Source organism: Thalassophryne amazonica, chromosome 11, assembly GCF_902500255.1.
Source record: "Thalassophryne amazonica chromosome 11, fThaAma1.1, whole genome shotgun sequence".
NCBI classification, from domain to species: Eukaryota; Metazoa; Chordata; class Actinopteri; order Batrachoidiformes; family Batrachoididae; genus Thalassophryne; species Thalassophryne amazonica.
The window spans coordinates 53,331,790-53,351,327 of record NC_047113.1 but is presented as its reverse complement, the minus strand read 5'-3'; the positions used below and the strand labels follow the sequence as shown (position 1 = coordinate 53,351,327).

The 19,538-nt window shown below is 45.0% G+C and overlaps 1 protein-coding gene across 4 annotated transcripts in view; it reads left to right on the top strand.

Moving 5' to 3' along the window:
* drp2 (dystrophin related protein 2) overlaps positions 1-19,538 on the top strand; it is a 437,530-nt gene that overhangs the window by 406,670 nt on the left and 11,322 nt on the right. For all 4 annotated transcript variants that reach the window (XM_034181709.1, XM_034181707.1, XM_034181708.1 and 1 more), the window contains one exon: positions 18,193-18,258. In XM_034181709.1, the coding sequence (XP_034037600.1) occupies positions 18,193-18,258 (66 nt within the window). The remainder of the gene's footprint in view (positions 1-18,192; positions 18,259-19,538) is intronic.

The window sequence follows — 19,538 nt, the reverse complement described above, 5'->3', positions numbered from 1 at the left end:
ATAAAGTTTATCAGTTTGAACATTAAGTTAGCACTGTTGCCTCACAGCAAGAAGGTCATGGGTTAAATTCCTGCCTGTGGCCTTTCTGTGTGGAGTTTGCATGTTCTTCCTGTGTTTATGTGGGTTTCCTCCGGGTGCTCCGGTTTCCTCCCACATCCAAAGACATGCGGTTTGGTGGACTGGGATCTTTAAATTGTCCGTATGTGTGCGAGTGGGTGTGAATGTGTTTGTTTGTCTGTTTGTGGCCCTGCGACAGACTGGCGTCCTGCCCTGGGTGTACCGCGCCTCACGCTATATGACTTCTGGGATAGGCTCCGGCCGGAAGCTGAAGCCTCACTGCGGCGGGACTGATGACCTTGAGGATTTTGAATGGACCTATGTACCGTTCCTGTAATTTTGGGGAGGCCACTTGCAGTGGAATGTCCTTGGTGGACAACCACACTTCCTGCCCAGGACGATACGTAGGAGCCGGGGTCCGCCGCCGGTCTGCATGGGCCTTTGTCCTCATCCGGGCCCTCAGCAAAGCAGAACGGGCGGCACGCCACACCCGACGGCACTTCCGCAGGTGGGCCTGGACCGAGGGCACACCGACCTCTCCCTCAACCACCGGGAACAACGGGGGCTGATACCCCAGACATACCTCAAAAGGGGAGAGGCCGGTGGCGGACGACACTTGGCTGTTGCGGGCATACTCGATCCAGGCCAGATGGGTACTCCAGGCCGCCGGGTGCGCGGCTGTCACGCAACGCAGGGTCTGCTCCATCTCTTGATTGGCCCGTTCTGCTTGCCCGTTGGTTTGGGGATGATACCCGGATGAGAGACTGACCGTGGCCCCCAGTTCCCGGCAAAAGCTCCTCCAGACGTGCGAGGAGAACTGGGGACCGCGATCGGAGACAATGTCTGTTGGAATCCCATGCAGCCAGACGACGTGGTGGACCAGGAGGTCCGCTGTCTCCTGGGCTGTTGGGAGCTTCGGGAGGGCCACGAAGTGGGCCGCCTTGGAGAATCGGTCCACTATCGTGAGAATGGTGGTGTTGCCCTGGGACGGCGGGAGGCCCATGACAAAATCCAGGCCGATGTGGGACCAGGGGCGATGAGGCACGGGCAGCGGCTGTAACAATCCCGAAGCCTTGCGATGGTCGGCCTTGCCCCTGGCGCAGGTGGTACAGGCCTGGATATAATCCCGGACGTCGGCCTCTAGGGACGCCCACCAGAAGCGCTGCCGGACCACTGCCACGGTTCTTCGCACCCCTGGATGACAGGAGAGCTTAGAGCCGTGACAGAAGTCCAGGACTGTAGCCCTAGCTTCTGGTGGGACGTAAAGTCTGTTCTTCGGTCCAGTTCCGGGGTCCGGGCTTCGTGCCAGGGCCTCCCGGACGGTTCTCTCTACGTCCCAGGTGAGGGTGGCCACGATAATGGACTCCGGGATGATGGGTTCCGGTGGATCCGACAACTCCGTTTTGACTTCGTCTTCATGTACCCGGGACAAAGCATCCGATCTCTGGTTTTTGGTCCCGGGACGGTAGGTGATCCGGAAGTCAAACGGCCGAAGAACAGTGACCAGCGGGCTTGCCTGGGATTTCAGCCGCTTGGCGGTCCTGATATACTCCAGGTTCCGGTGGTCAGTGAAAACCGTGAATGGCACGGACGTTCCCTCCAACAGATGTCTCCACTCTTCAAGAGCCTCTTTCACCGCAAGGAGTTCTCGATTGCCGACGTCATAGTTCTGTTCGGCCGGGGTCAACCTGCGGGAAAAATAGGCACACGGGTGAAGGACCTTATCGGTCTTCCCGCTCTGGGATAGCACAGCTCCTATCCCTGAGTCCGAGGCGTCCACTTCAACCACTAACTGGCGGCTAGGATCGGGCTGCACCAGAACGGGTGCAGACGAGAAGCGCCGTTTCAACTCCTTGAACGCGGCATCGCAACGATCCAACCAGGTGAAGGGGACTTTTGGTGAGGTCAGGGCTGTCAGGGGGCTAACAACCTGACTGTAGCCCTTAATGAACCTCCTGTAAAAATTAGCAAAGCCGAGGAACTGTTGCAGCTTCCTACGGCTTGTGGGTTGGGGCCAGTCTCTCACCGCCGCAACCTTGGCCGGATCAGGAGCGACGGAGTTGGAGGAGATGATAAATCCCAGGAAGGACAAAGATGTGCGGTGGAACTCACACTTCTCGCCCTTCACAAACAGCCGGTTCTCCAACAACCGCTGCAGGACCTGACGTACATGTCGGACATGGGTCTCAGGATCCGGAGAAAAGATGAGTATATCGTCTAGGTACACGAAGATGAATCGGTGCAGGAAATCCCGCAAGACATCATTAACCAAAGCTTGGAACGTCGCGGGGGCGTTTGTAAGACCGAACGGCATGACCAGGTACTCAAAGTGACCTAAGGGGGTGTTAAATGCCGTCTTCCACTCGTCTCCCTTCCGGATCCGAACCAGGTGATACGCATTTCTAAGATCTAGCTTGGTGAAGATTCGGGCTCCATGCAGGGGCGTGAACACCGAATCCAACAGGGGCAACAGGTATCGATTACGAACCGTGATTTCGTTCAGTCCTCTGTAATCAATGCATGGACGAAGTCCGCCATCTTTTTTACCCACAAAAAAGAAACCTGCACCCATCGGGGAGGTGGAATTCCGGATTAACCCGGCGGCTAAAGAGTCCCGGATGTAGGTCTCCATTGATTCGCGCTCAGGCCGTGAGAGGTTGTACAGCCTGCTGGACGGGAACTCTCCGCCTGGAACCAAATCAATGGCACAATCGTACAGACGGTGGGGGGGAAGGGTGAGCGCCAGATCCTTGCTGAACACATCCACAAGGTCGTGGTACTCCACCGGCACCGTCCCTAGATTGGGTGGGACTCTGACCTCCTCCTTAGCCTGGGAACCGGGAGGTACCGAGGAACCTAAACATACCCGATGGCAGGTCTCGCTCCACTGAACCACTACCCCAGACGGCCAATCGATCCGGGGATTGTGTTTTAACATCCAAGGAAACCCCAAAATCACACGGGAGGTAGTTGGAGTCACAAAAAACTCGATCTCCTCCCGGTGATTTCCTGACACCACCAGAGTTACAGGTGGTGTCCTATGTGTGATTGGAGGGAGGAGGGAGCCATCTAGTGCCCGTACCTGCACAGGCGAGGTAAGAGCCACCAGAGGGAGCCCTATCTCCCTGGCCCATCTGCTGTCTAACAGATTCCCTTCAGAGCCCGTGTCCACCAGTGCTGGGGCCTTCAGGGTTAAATCCTCATACAGGATTGTAACTGGGAGTCGTGTGGCAATGTGGGTGTGTCCCACGTGAATGTCTCGGCCCACCCCTAGCCCAGTTTCTAGGGGCGGGTGTTGGCGTTTTAACCGCTCGGGGCAGTCTCTAACCTGATGCTCTATCGAGCCACAAACAAAACACACTCCGCGGGCCAGCCTCCTCTGTCTATCTGGTGCCCTAAATGTGGCCCTGCTCGTGTCCATAGCTTCATCAGCAGGGGGAGCTGTCACCACACGGAGCGCAGGGGCCGTGGAGCGTGGGGAGGGCGGAACGCGGTCGGAACCGGAAGGGAGAGGGATGACGCGTGCCCGGCCACGCCCTTCGTCTCGTTCCCGACGGCGTTCTTCTAACCGATTGTCTAATCATATGACGAGATCGATAAGCCCATCTAAATCCCGCGGTTCGTCCTTAGCCACCAGGTGCTCCTTTAGAACCAGTGACAGTCCATTTACAAAGGCGGCGCGGAGGGCAGTGCTATTCCAGCCGGACCTTGCAGCCGCGATGCGGAAGTCGACTGCATAAGCAGCTGCACTCCGGCACCCCTGTCTCATTGACAGCAGCACGGCTGAAGAGGTCTCACCTCTATTTGGGTGATCAAACACTGTTCTGAACTCCCTCACAAACCCATCATACACCTGAAGGAGCCGTGAATTCTGCTCCCAGAGCGCTGTAGCCCAAGCGCGTGCCTCACCACGAAGCAAATTTATGACATAAGCTATTTTGCTAGCATCAGTCGCGTACATGACGGGACGTTGTGCGAAGACGAGCGAACACTGCATAAGGAAATCAGCGCACGTCTCCACACAACCGTCGTATGGCTCTGGCGGGCTTATGTATGCTTCCGGGGATGGTGGGAGGGGTCGTTGAACGACCTGTGGAATGTCATTGTTTCGCACAGGGTCCACAGGAGCTGCAACTCACCGATCATTCCTCCTGCGGCCGCCTGTGCTCCCTGTTCTTCCATTGGCCGTTCAACTGCCGGTTGACGCCCCTCGGGATCCATGACGTTGGCCGAGATATCCTGTTGTGAAAGTGTGAGAGCACGGACCCACAACAGGGGGCGCAAATGAACGGACAATGGATAAGGCCAAATACAACACTTTACTGTTGTGAAAGTGCACAACAACAACAGATTACAATAGTAGATAAGCTCAAATACAATATGTCATGTGGGCAGGCTCGAAGATAGGAGACGTCAGTCCGAAGTCGAACCGGAACCACACGATTTCCTCCGCCACCGAACCCCGGGAATACTGGAGCCGCCAAGTCCCGAACTCCCAGGTGGCCACTGCCTCCGCGTGTCGGATCTGGTACTGCTGGCGATGAGCAAACACAGTTAGAAGTGGGTGCGTGTGCACCCAGCAACACGTATGGTGGGAAACCACCTCCACCTCTCGTCGAAAAAAGGAACAGAATAAATGCTGTCCAATTCACACAAGCAACAGTTATTCAAAAAACACAGTCAGCTGAGAAGTTACCTCTTTGGTAGAGCGATATCTCGGCAATGAGGTGGAGATGCCGTCTTGCTGATATACCACTGTCGATCCGATGATTGATGACAGCTGTCGCCGGTGATAAGTGACAGCTGTCACCCCGGCTGCTCCTGTGAGGCGGCAGCGCCCTCTGGTGCCTGGAGCCCGCACTCCAGGCAGGGCGCCCTCTGGTGTTGTGTGGGCCAGCAGTACCTCCTCTTCAGCGGCCCACACAACACACTTCTGGTATCACCAAAGACGACTACAGTCCCACACAATGAGTCAGCACTTTGTCTGTGTGCCCTGTCCACTGCTGGAAGCTCCTGTTTACTACATAACTTCCAACAGCAAAGCAGTTGAGAGAAGCAGCAAAACTCAACCCTCTACTCAATAACAGTGTTGCTGTGAGGCGGAGGTCTTGGAAAATAAAGCAGTGCTGAGTTATGGTTTGGTTTCTAAATAAAATTAATACTGATAGAATAACTCCATTAATGTCAATTCTGTCATTTGTACAAAGTTAAAATATAAACATATATCTTTTAATGTTGATAATGCACTAATTCTGAAGTTTTGTAACAAACACAGACAATGGCAAAGGATTATGGGTTAAATGTGCCTCCGCTAACACTGACTGGTTGTTGATTCATTCATTCTGTGTAAAACAACACGTTAATGTGAGGTGTGTTGTGTGTGGTGTTTTACAGATAAATGTGCTTTGTAAAATATGCCATTTTTATTTGTAAAAATAAAAAAAGCATTTCAAAAAAAAAAGCCAAGTTGTAATTAGAAAACCGTTTGATATAAACCATGTCAAAATAAATAGAACACTGCCAACTACTGGACGCTCAGTACTAGGGGCGAATACTGCCATGAACACTACTGGCCAGTAGATGGAAGTAGAGACCGTGAAAACGTGCCAAAACAAAATTCCAGATAATCCCTGTCTGCTGCATTTAGGATGTGTGGAATTTAATAAACGCAAACTGAATTTCAGACATCTTATATATATATTACTCTGGAACAAAGATGACAGACAGTGTTTGACATAAGCCGGACTCTAATAGCAAACAGGAATCGATTGCTATGATTCCAATTGAAAATAATGGAGGAGCAACCTGAGCTGCTTCTGGCATTTTTACATAAAACAAACAATAACAACATCTGTAAACCCAGAGAATATATTCACGAGAGTTTTAGGCACAATATATAAAGAGTTTAATGCTGTTGTCCATGTTGAGCCTGATCAGAGCATCTCAAATGCATTTCTTCTGTCATGAATGTACTGAGGTACTCATAATGCACCTGGGCACAGCATGTCCACACTAAAACCTTCAAAATTCATTCATTACTTTAAAACTAAAACATATATCTGAGATTTTCACTTTATAAAACTTCAGGCATGACGTTACTTTAAATAACTTGTCCAAAATTCGTTTGGTTAAAATTTTAACCATAAGTTAAAAATTTATGCCTCTGGATGACTTGGGTGATATTGCCAGTGTATCAGTATGGGGTCAAATAAATAAGCTTTTTTTGTGACCAGTTCTCCTTTGTCTGCAGAGGATAGAGCAGTTTTTTTCTAGAACCAGCTCTCCTCTGTTACAGAGGGATAGAACTGTGTATCTACTATAAAACATTTAACGGGTAGGTACTTACTTGATTTAGATTTCATAAACGTTTGTAACTATTCACCTTTGTTTACCACATTTGAAAAAATACGTTAGCGGTCTAAAAATGATTGGACCAGAACTTATTGGAAGATAATTAGTCTGACAGTTTTCAAAGTTATCTGAAAAGCTAATCCGATAATGAAAACATTATCTTTGATAATTTACCGGTTAGCGGATTAGCGGACGATGGACCATCGTCATCCCATCGTCACGTCTTCCGAAGAGGAAGCAGAGACTGGGGACTCAGAGGCGGACTCATCCATTACCCAGGCCGAAGTCACCGAGGTGGTTAGAAAGCTCCTCGGTGGCATGGCTCCTGGGGTGGATGAAATCCGTCCTGAGTACCTTAAGTCTCTGGATGTTGTGGGGCTGTCTTGGCTGACATACCTCTGCAACATCGCGTGGCGATCGGGGACAGTGCCTCTGGATTGACAGACTGGGGTGGTGGTCCCTCTGTTTAAGAAGGGGGACCGGAGGGTGTGTTCCAACTATAGGGGGATCACACTCCTCAGCCTCCCCGGTAAGGTCTATTCCAGAGTACTGGAGAGGAGATTTCAACCGATGGTCGAACCTCGGATTCAGGAGGAGCAGTATGGTTTTCGTCCTGGTCGCGGCACACTGGACCAGCTCTACACGCTCCATCGGGTGCTCAAGGGTTCATGGGAGTTCGCCCAACCAGTCCACATGTGTTTTGTGGATCTGGAGAAGGCGTTCGACCGTGGCCCTCGGGACACCCTGTGGGGAGTGCTCCGGGAGTACGGGGTCCTTTGCTAAGGGCTATCCGGTCCCTGTACGACCGCAGCAGGAGCTTGGTTCGCATTGCTGGTAGTAAGTCAAACCTGTTTCCAGTGCACGTTGGCCTCTGCTAGGGCTGCTCTTTGTCACCGGTTCTGTTCATTATTTTTTATGGACAGAATTTCTAGGCGCAGCCAGGGTGTAGAGGGGGTCTGGTTGGGAACCACAGAATCTTGTCTCTTGCTGTTTGCGGACATGTGGTTCTGTTGGATTTCATCAAATCAGGACCTTCAGCGTGCACTGGGGCGGTTTGCAGCCGAGTGTGAAGCGTCCGGGATGAAAATCAGCACCTCCAAATCCGAGGCCATGGTTCTCGACCGGAAAAAGGTGCTTTGGCCTCTTCAGGTCGGTGGAGTATCCTTGCCTCAAGTGGAGGAGTTTAAGTATCTCGGGGTATTGTTCACGAGTGAGGGACGGATGGAGCGTGAGATCGATAGACGGATCGGTGCAGCATCTGCAGTGATGCGGTTGCTGTATCGGACCGTCGTGGTGAAGAGACCTACGTTCTGATCCACACCTATGGTCATGAGATTTGGCTCATGACCGAAAGAACGAGATCGCGAGTACAAGCGGCCGAGATGAGTTTCCTCCGCAGGGTGGCTGGGCGCTCCCTTAAAGATAGGGTGAGGAGCTCCATCACCCGGGAGGAGCTCGGAGTCGAGCCGCTGCTCCTCCACATCGAAAGGAGTCAGTTGAGGTGGCTCGGGCATCTTTTCGGGATGCCCCCTAGACACCTCGCTGGAGAGGTGTTCCGGGCACGTCCCACTGGGAGGAGGCCCCGGGGAAGACCCAGGACACGCTGGAGGGACTACATCTCTCGGCTGGCTTGGGAACGCCTTGGGGTTCCCCCAGAGGAGCTGGGGGAGGTGTGTGGATCGGGAGGTCTGGGCGGCTTTGTTTGAGCTTCTGCCCCCGCGACCCGACTCCGGATAAAGCGGAAGAAAATGGATGGATGGATGGATGGATGGATGCACGGATTAGCGGAACTGTGCCCACCACTGGTGCATGGCATCACAGACTACATCATTGCAATTTGGACTCCTACTTAAAGTTTGTGTTGGACTGTTAAGCAGCAGTGGAACACCACAAATTTAAGTCCCTTTTCTGTTGTTTATAAATTAATGAAATATCAAATGACAAGGATCTATTTTAGCCGTTATATAAAAGAAATAATGAATGTTTTTAAATTCTTTCAATGGAACGAATATTTAATTTGGTGAATGGTATGTTCCAGCCCCTTTGGGATACTATTGCACATAATGGGATATTATTGGAACATGATATTATTGCCCCCTTTGGGAGGCCATTGCACATACTGAGATATTATTGCAACAGGATGTTATTCCCACCTTTGGGATATTATTGCACATATTGAGAATTATTGAAAGAGGATATTATTGCACATATTGATATATTATTACAAGATTGGTTGCCATGTCGGGATATTACTACAACATGATATGGTTTGCCCCTTTGGAATACTGCACATTTTAAATACTGTTGCACATTGGTGATACAATGGCACAAATAAAGTATAGAGTCCCCTTTACTGCACTTATTTTTAGTGTAATGGTTAAGAGTCAAGTCCCTTAATGACCCTTGAGTAGTAATACAGTAGTGTTCAGAATAATAGTAGTGCTATGTGACTAAAAAGATTAATCCAGGTTTTGAGTATATTTCTTATTGTTACATGGGAAACAAGGTACCAGTAGATTCAGTAGATTCTCACAAATCCAACAAGACCAAGCATTCATGATATGCACACTCTTAAGGCTATGAAATTGGGCTATTAATAAAAAAAAAAAAATAAAAAAAAAAAAATAGAAAAGGGGGTGTTCACAATAATAGTAGTGTGGCATTCAGTCAGTGAGTTCGTCAGTTTTGTGGAACAAACAGGTGTGAATCAGGTGTCCCCTATTTAAGGATGAAGCCAGCACCTGTTGAACATGCTTTTCTCTTTGAAAGCCTGAGGAAAATGGGACGTTCAAGACATTTTTCAGAAGAACAGCGTAGTTTGATTAAAAAGTTGATTGGAGAGGGGAAAACTTATACGCAGGTGCAAAAAATTATAGGCTGTTCATCTACAATGATCTCCAATGCTTTTAATGGACAAAAAAAAAAAACAGAGAAGCGTGGAAGAAAATGGAAAACAACCATCAAAATGGATAAAAGAATAACCAAAGTGGCAAAGGCTCACCGATTGATCAGCTCCAAGATGATCAAAGACAGTCTGGAGTTACCTGTAAGTGCTGTGACAGTTAGAAGACGCCTGTGTGAAGCTAATTTATTTGCAAGAATCCCCCACAAAGTCCCTCTGTTAAATAAAAGACATGTACAGAAGAGGTTACAATTTGCCAAAGAACACATCAACTGGCCTAAAGAGAAATGAAGGAATATTTTGTGGACTGATGAGAGTAAAATTGTTCTTTTTGGGTCCAAGGGCCACAGACAGTTTGTAAGATGACCCCCAAACTCTGAATTCAAGCCACAGTTCACAGTGAAGACAGTAAAGCATGGTGGTGCAAGCATCATGATATGGGCATGTTTCTCCTACTATGGTGTTGGGTCTGTACATCACATACCAGGTATCATGGATCAGCTTGGATATGTCAAAATACTTGAAGAGGTCATGTTGCCTTATGCTGAAGAGGACATGCCCTTGAAATGGGTGTTTCAACAAGACAATGACCCAAGCACACTAGTAAACGAGCAAAATCTTGGTTCCAAATCAACAAAATTAATGCCTCGCAGATGTGAAGAAATCATTAAAAACTGTGGTTATACAACTAAATAATAGTTTAGTCATTCACAGGACTGCTAAAAAAGCAGTTTGAACATAATAGTTTTGAGTTTGTAGCGTTAGCAGATGCTACCATTATTGTGAACACCCCCTTTTCTACTTTTTTTTACTAATAGCCCAATTTCATAGCCTTAAGAGTGTGCATAGCATGAATGCTTGGTCTTGTTGGATTTGTGAGAATCTACTGGTACCTTGTTTCCCATGTAACAATAAGAAATATACTCAAAACCTGGATTAATCTTTTTAGTCACATAGCACTACTATTATTCTGAACACTACTGTATGTGCACCATCTTCAAAATATTTGGGAATCTGTGAAACACAGAGAATCGATAAGTTTTTCTCCATCCATGCTTTGATGAATATGATCTAGCAGATGACAAAATGCAGTTCAATTAATAAAGTGGTTTCTGTAAACGTGAAACAAAACCAAAAAAGGAGCTTACCCACAAAGCAGATGGATGATCAGTAGTCAGAAATGTAGACAGTTTAAGTGCAAGATGATTTCTGTAATGGTGCAGCTTTCATGTCTTAAAGGTCCAATAAGCACTGTGCACATAACTACGGGGCGCACTTTATTAAAAGGGAAAAATGTTAAACAAGTCGTGCACTCATACTTTGTCTCATTTCTCTGTCTCTGTATATTGATGCAGGTGTAGAGTTCATTCCATTCATCACTACAAGCTCGACATCTTGCAGAAGATGGATGAAAGAAAGATAATAAAAATCCTTAGATCTCTTTCAGGAATTCATCTTTTCCTTTTCCTATTTTCTCTCACGTGTCTGCACCTCTAAATACACACTTTCTCCATTACTTCTTCCCTCTCTGAGACTCTCGCGGTGGTTCGTGCAGGCTTCCTGATGAATGGCATCACAGGTTGAATTACAATCCCTCAGGTTCAGAGGCTGCAGCTGCTGTTAAGAGGAAGTGCATAAATCCTAAACCCACTGTGTTATGGCCTCAGTGGAAACGAAAAAGAAATATCATGTAAAGTCGATCTTCTATATCACTCAGCCCTCCTCCTGGACTCCCTCACTCCTGACGACATTCTGTAAAAGGTGCTACAGCGTGGATTACAGTGGGGCCGCTAACGTGTTGATTTATGATTGGTTTCATGGGTTATATAGGTTGTGCGCAAAAACAGAATTCTAACTACTATAAATTCATTATTTGGTGGAAACTTTATCAGTTAATGTGTGTGTAATGTGTTACAGAAGTTCCTTAGCCATTATTTGAAAATATATGCAGAAATATAAATGAAACATTGTTTTTGTTGTTATTTCTGGAGGACTTCTGTGCACACAAAAAGGTTATTTTCTCAAATTTTGGACAGAAATTTGGTTCACCTTTCCCAACATAATCCATCCTCCTTACAGGTCTGACTTATCAAAAGGTGCTGATTAAGCAGCACAGATGTGCCTTGGACTGGTCACAGTGAAATGTCACTCTAAAATGTGCAGTTAATCTTGTTTAAAAGACCTTTATTGGGCACTGCACTACAGTATTGATTTACATGGGGCAGTGTGACCCATCTCCTTCACATAGAGTTGATCAGGTTATTGATTGCTGCCTGTGGAGTGTTAGTCCACACCTCTTCGATGGCTGTGCCACGTTGCCACATACTGGTAGAAAATTGAAGCATTCTGTCGTACACATTAATCCAGAGCATCCCAAACATTCTCAGTAGGTGATACAGCTGGTGGATGTGCAGGCCACGTAAGGACTGGGATGGTTTCAGCTTCCTGGAATTGTGTACAGATGCATGCAACATGGGGCCATGCATTATCATTTACATGCCAATTGGACTCAGGATTTCATCATAGTACAGTGGGTTGCAAAAGTATTCAGCCCCTTGGTCATTCATGCATTTTAAATTGTTTATGGCATTTCATATACAAAAAGTAAATCAGGCTTCTCAATATAAAAATTTCTAAAATTATCTTCCTTAGACTCAAACTGAAAGTAAATCTCTACAACTTGATATAAATTAATGATGGGTTGCATAAGTAATCAGCCCCTTTGGTATAATACCTGTAAATAATCAGTTTAATTGGCAGTTTACTTTTTGTATTTGAAATGCCATAAACAAATTAAAATGTGTGAATTACCAAGGGGCTGAATACTATTGCAGTCCACTGTATTTCTGCATGAGGAGAACACTTCTCAAGGTCTGACGTGCCATCAAAGGTGAGCATTTTCCGAAGCAAGTTTGGTTAAGATGATAAACTGCAGTGAAGCTGAGACCCCGGTGAAGACAACAAGCACACAGATCAGCTTCCCTCGGACAGTTTTCGACAGTTTTTGCAGAAATTCTTGAGTTGTGAAAAGCAACTGTTGCATCAGATGTCTGGGCTTCTAATAAGCCGGAGGTGATTTTTGCCCAGCATGTGGTCTGTGGTTGTGAGTACTGCCAAATTCTCAGAAATGATGTTGGAGGCTGCTTATGGTAGTGACATGAACATTCAGGTAACAGGCTGCAGATCTGGTGGATATTCCTGCAGTCAGCATGCCAACTGAATGCTTCCTCCCAACTTGTGACATCTGTAGAATTTAGTTGTGTGATAAAACTGCACATTTAAGAGTGGTCTTTAACTGAGACCAGTCCAAGGCACACCTGTACAGTAATCATACTGCTTAATTTCCATCTTGATATGTTACACATTAGGTGGATGTATTATCTTGACAAAGGTGAAGTGCTCACTAACACAGATTTGAAAAACAAATTGTGGACAAATTTCATTAAAAAAAATCTTTTGTGTTAAAACAAGAAACTGCATTGTATACTGTGGTTTTGCTGGACTTGAGCGCTGCCTTTGACACAGTGGACCATGGGATTCTACTACAAAGGTTAGAAAATTGGGTGGGAATCACTGGTACTGCATTAAACTGGTTTAAGTCCTATCTTGAAGACAGGACATACTTTGTTGAAATTGGAAATTGTGTCTCGAACAAAGTGGCGCTGACCTGTGGGGTTCCCCAGGGGTCTATCCTGGGACCACTCTTATTCAATTTGTACATGCTTCCATTGGGTCAGCTGATACGCAGCAATAATGTATCCTACCATAACTATGCAGATGACACTCAGATCTATGTCATTGACAGCAGGTGAACTGGGGCCTGTAGATTTACTTTGTCACTGCATCGAACAGATTAGTTTGTGGATGCAAAACAACTTCCTCCAATTAAACTCAGATAAAACTGAAACCATTGTCTTTGGCCCACAGAAACAACGAGAAAGAGTCATCTGTCACCTCGAGTCTCTCTCTCTAAAGCCTAAAGATCAGGTTTGAAACCTTGGAGTAATCATGGACTCAGACCTGACTTTAAACTGTCACATCAAATCAGTAACATCAGCAGCTTTTTACCATCTAAAAAATATTGCTAAGATTTAAAATATAGTATCCAAATTGTACTTAGAGAAGCTGATCTATGCTTTTATCTCCAGCAGATTGGATTACTGTAATGGTGTACTCACTGGCCTCTCTAAACGAGCTGTCAAACAGCTACAGAACATCCAAAATGCTGCAGCTCGAGTCCTGACAAGAACCAGGAAATATGACCACATTAGTCCAGTGCTCAGATCTCTGCACTGGCTTCCAGTCACTCAGAGAATAGACTTTAAAACAGCTTTGCTTGTGTATAAGTCTTTTCATGGTTTAGCACCAAAGTATATCTCTGATATGTTAGAGCCATATGAACCATCGCATCCTGAGATCCTCTGGGACTGGTCTTCTACTGGTCCCCAGAGTCAGGACTAAACACGGAGAAGCAATGTTTCAGTTTCATGCAGCTAAAATCTGGAATAAACTCCCTGAAATGGTGAGACTGGCTTCATCTGTGACAATGTTCAAATCCAGGCTGAAAACTGTTCTTTTCAGCTGAGAGTCATCTATTTACCCTCTTCTTTTTAAATGTAGTTTTGAAATGATATTTATGTTTTGTATGATTTTGTGTGTTTTGTGATTTTATCTGTATCTTGTAATTTTTATGAAGCTGTGAAGCACTTTGAATTGCCTTGTGTACGAATTGTGCTCTATAAATAAACTTGCCTTGCCTTGCCTTTTACTTCAAAACAAAACTTCTGCGTTAATATTTTTGTTGAGTGTAGTTTATGATATCTGTGCTTTGCCTGAATACAGCACTCACAAATGCAAAAACCATAAAAGCAATAAGTAGTTTAATTAAAAATTGTTTTTCAAATATAAAAAACACACACTTAAAGACACAGAGAACACAAACAAATATGAACTGCAGCACATGCAATAGTTGTATTTGAAAACATATCTGCTGGAAATTCACACAACTCACCCTAAACCCCAAATGCTTTGCAAAACTCCATAACACAATGTAAGTACTCAGAACCAAAAAAGAGGTTTCTATACTCTGCTCTTTATCTCTACCTGGTCAGCAGAGCTGAGAAAGTTAATTTATTTACTGGTGATTTTACACTTGAGATAGGTGTAGTTTTTTCATTATTTTATTTGCAATGCATTGAACAGTTCAGTCAGTCCTCTGGTAAGTGGCTAACTGTAAGAATCTGTTGTTTTAAAGAAGTTTATGTACCTTTAATGGGGTAAACATGAGCACGTTTAACTCCGCATTGAAGCGGCCCATGTAACTGGACACTTCTAATGATGTTTTTGCCTATTTGGTGTCAGCAGGAAGCAGTTTAATCTGAGTTCTCTGTGCCCTGCACAATAATTAGTTAGCTATTAGCTTCTGGCTGCTAATATGGCGTTTGCATTATAAATGAATAATGTTGATTAAATTCAGTTTTCTCCTGAGAAAAGACCGATAAAATGGAGCCCAGTCTGTAACTAGCCAGAAGTCTCCTTCAATTTAGTTTTAGTTTGTAAATGTTGTGGCCTGTCAAGGCCACCATACACCTGCCCTCATCCCTGCTGAATTTTCATCCCATATACAGTGTGGAAAATAAGTATTTGACCCCCTGTCAGTTTTGCAGGTTTTCCCACCTACAAAGAAAGGAGAGGTCTGTAATTTTTATTGTAGGTACACTTCAACTGTGAGAGACAGAATCTAAAAAAAATCCAGTAAATCACATTGTATGATTTTTAAATAATTAATTTGCATTTTATTGCATAAAATAAGTATTTGACCCCCTAGAAAAGCAGAGCTTAACAATTGGTACAGAAACATTTGTCTGCCATTACAGAGGTCATACATTTCCTGTAGTTCTTCACCAAGTTTTCACACTGCAACAGGGATTTTGGTTCACTCCTTCATACAGATCTTCTCCAAATCTTTCAGGTTTGGAGTTTCAGCTCCCTCCAAAGATTTTCTATTGAGTTCAGGTCTGGAGACTGGCCAGGCCACTCCAGGACCTTGAAATGCTTCTTACGGAGCCCCTCCTTAGTTGCCCTGGCTGTGTGTTTGGGGTCATTGTCATGCTGGAAGACCCAGCCATGACCCATCTTCAATGCTCTTACTGAGGGAAGGAGGTTGTTTGACAAAATCTCGCAATAAATGACCCCATCCATTCAATACGGTGCAGTCGTCCTGTCCCCTTTGCAGAAGAGCAACCCCAGAGTATGATGTTTCCACCCCCATGCTTCACGGTTGGGATGGTTTTCTTGGGGTTGTTCTCATCCTCTAAACATGGTAAGTGGAGTTGATTCCAAAAAGCTCTATTTTGGTCTCATCTGACCACACAACTTTCTCCCATGTCTCCTCTGGATCATCCAGATGGTCACTGGTGAACTTCAAATGGGCCTGGACATGTGCTGGCTTGAGCAGGGGGACCTTGCTGCCCTGCAGGATTTTAAACCATGACAGCATCATGTGTTACTAATGTAATCTTTGTGACTGTGGTCTCAGCTCTCTTCAGGTCATTGACCAGGTCCTCCTGTGTAGTTCTGAGCTTTCTCAGAATCATCTTACCCCACAAAGTGAGATCTTGCATGGAATCCCAGACTGAGGGAGATTGACAGTCATCTTGTGTTTCTTCCAATTTCTAATAATTAATCATAACAGTTGTTGTCGTCTACCAAGCTGCTTGCCTGTTGTCCTATAGTCCATCCCAGCCTTGTGCAGGTCTACAGTTTTGTCCCTGGTGTCCTTAGACAGCTCTTTGGTCTTGGCTATGGTGGACAGGTTGGAGTGTGATTGATTAAGTGTGTGAACTGGTGTCTTTTATACAGGTAACAAGTTCAAACAGGTGCAATTAATACAGGTAAAGAGTGCAGAATAAGAGGGCTTCTTAAAGAAAAATTAACAGGTCTGTGAGAGCCAGAATTCTTGCTGGTTGGTAGGGGGTCAAATACTTATTTTATGCAATAAAATGCAAATTAATTATTTAAAAATCATACAATGTGATTTTCTGGATTTTTTTTTTTTTTTTTTTTTTTTAGATTCTGTCTCTTACAGTTGAAGTGTACCTACGATAAAAATTACAGACCTCTCCATTCTTTGTAGGTGGGAAAACCTGCAAAACTGACAGGGGGTCAAATACTTATTTTCCCCACTGTACTTTATTTTTCCACAAGTTCCAAAGAACTACTGTCTTTGCACAGGGAACCAATGCCAGTATTTGTTTTAGCATTGTAAAGTGCATTCAGAAGGCTGAGGAGTTACCAGACTGGATTTTTGGCGTGTTGGTATATGATGAGTATAATAGCAGCGAATCACCAAAAATGCAGACACACACACAAATAAGTGTGTATATGCAAAGCAATTTTGAAATTTCTAACATCCACAAATCTGGATCCGGATCACCTCCAAAATTCAGCGGAGCCTTCCATGCCCTAATATTTATCTGTGGTGCAAATTTGGTGAGAATTTGTGAAGTAGTTTTGACGTAATCCTTTAAAGACTATATAAAGTGAAATCTTGATCCAGAATCCGGATCCGGATCATCTGCAAAATTTAATGGAGTCTTCCATGCCCTAATATCCATCTATGTTGAAAATGTCATCAAAATCCATGCAGTAGTTTAGGCGTAATCCTGCTAAGAGGCAGGCAGACAGACAGACTAAATTAATAAATAAACGCAGATGATTTTATTATGTCCTTGTTGGCCGTAACAATATCACAAAACACAAAAAAAAAATTCACTAACACATGAACAAAGCATGCTTACTTCAGACAGTAAATTAGAAATATACCTGCTTAAACGTTGAAACGCTCGAGCCATAAATGCAGTTTAGCCTGCAGCATTATTGTATACAGCATTTACACTCGTCTCAAATTGTTCTTTAGCCTGCTTGCATTTTATATTGTCAGCTGTCACAATGTGAAGTGCCTTCTACTCGTTCACACTTGTGGACAGACTGAACACTGCACTTGGGTTGTTTTTCCTGTGTGTCTGTCCACAGAGTGTTCCTTATGTAGAACATACAGTAGTGTTCAGAATAATAGTAGTGCTATGTGACTAAAAAGATTAATCCAGGTTTTGAGTATATTTCTTATTGTTACATGGGAAACAAGGTACCAGTAGATTCAGTAGATTCTCACAAATCCAACAAGACCAAGCATTCATGATATGCACACTCTTAAGGCTATGAAATTGGGCTATTAGTAAAAAAAAAAGTAGAAAAGGGGGTGTTCACAATAATAGTAGTGTGGCATTCAGTCAGTGAGTTCGTCAATTTTGTGGAACAAACAGGTGTGAATCAGGTGTCCCCTATGTAAGGATGAAGCCAGCACCTGTTGAACATGCTTTTCTCTTTGAAAGCCTGAGGAAAATGGGACGTTCAAGACATTGTTCGGAACAGCTTGTCACATAGCACTACTATTATTCTGAACACTACTGTAATGCTTAAGGAGAGCTGTCCTTGGTGCTGAATACCCACACAGTGGCTCAGGAGACACTGAACAGATGCTGTTCATGATGCTGAGAGCAACACATTCTTAAGACTGTTTAAAATTTGTTTTAATTGTCTCCATGCTAGCGGAAGGTGTACCGCATTTTATAAGGAAATTATTATTACTTCTTGTGCATTTCAGCCACACTATCTTGTCTGCTTCCTGTTCAGCTGCACGTCTTCTGCACAGTAAATAACAGTGAAACTGGTTATTTGTTTCCAATGGTGTTTTTAGAAGCATATTTTCACCATTGTGCATTAATCTGCTGCTTTTGTTCCTGTGACTCATCCGCTCTCATCTATTTCTCATTTGTGTTTCTTTGTGTGCGTGTGTGTGATTGTGTAACGTGTGTATGTAGATTGGCAGAAATGGAGAGCCAGAATTGTTCATTCTTCACGGACAGCCTGTCTCCTGATGAAAGTCTGTGAGTACACTGCCACCCCCACAACACTGGTCCCTCATCACAATCACTGCATTTCACACGAGTGTGTGTGTGTGTGAGTGAGAGAGAGAGAGAGAGACATTTCCATGATTTACACACACAGCCATATGTGTGCATGTTTCGAATGATTGGGTAATCATGTAACTAATCAACCACATAATGAAAATGACCCACAGCGAGGAATCACAAGACATGCACACACAGACACACACATGTCCACACATTGTGATTACAGTCTGTGGCAGTGGGGTGATGATACACAAAGTGTGCACGACAGGCCCAAAGGAGAAAGAGTGCGTGATGTGAATGAGTCGAGGCCTCATTATCAAAAACTGACAAAGTGCCATTTGGAGGGAGCAGTTTGAGATTGTGCTCTGTTTTTTCTGTGTATATATCTTTGATGTTTACATCCGTGTGCGTTGTCAACCCTTTCTCCCTTCTCTGAGATGGATTTCTGTTTTATTGCACTTCAAAGTGGAAGATTACCACCGTGTCGTGCTGTTCTGAGTGTTGCCTGGTGTTTTATTTATTTATTTGTTGTGGAGGAACGTGTGTTCCATGTGTGTGTTCTCGCAGAGTGCTGTGTTTAACAGATGAAATGAAACTATTCCAGCCGTGGACGTTTCTTACTCCTTGTGTCTGTGCTTCTGAAGCCTGCCGCTTGCAGCTTTGGTACCACGTGCTGCTTGGGAGCTGCGCTATAAAACTGTGCATAAGTAATCCTGCACGTGCATGGGAATGCCTGAGAATGTGTGTGCACGAGTGTTTCTGTGCCGCATTGTTACTGCTGTGTCTTGTTCGCATTGAGAAACCTGTTCATCTGTCTGTCAGTGCCGCTCTTTGTTTCCTGTTGCACGGCTGTGCGCATGCTGCTGTGCTATCTGTGCCTCCAGGTGGCTTTTGGCTGGTGTCATTTTGCTCTTTTTTGCCTACACCACACTCCCTGTCTGCACACTCCTCACTCTTCTTCTGTGGAATGTGCTGCAAAAATAAGTCAAAATAATTTAAAATTCCAGGAACTGCTGAATAACTGAGCTTACTTTAATACTCTGCTTTGACTAGAGTAAAATTGGCAATTTCATGCCATGCAGTGCAGTTGGCAAAAATGCATGTGTGGTGTAGAACAGTAAAGCCTATCGTTTGTAGCCTGTATTGGTTACGTCAAGCTGCTGCAGCTAGAACTGTTATTGCTGCCTTTTTTCCCCTGTGCTGGCAGCATGAATGTAAGCGACTGGGTTAGTTTATTCCAGCCAGTTTGTGTA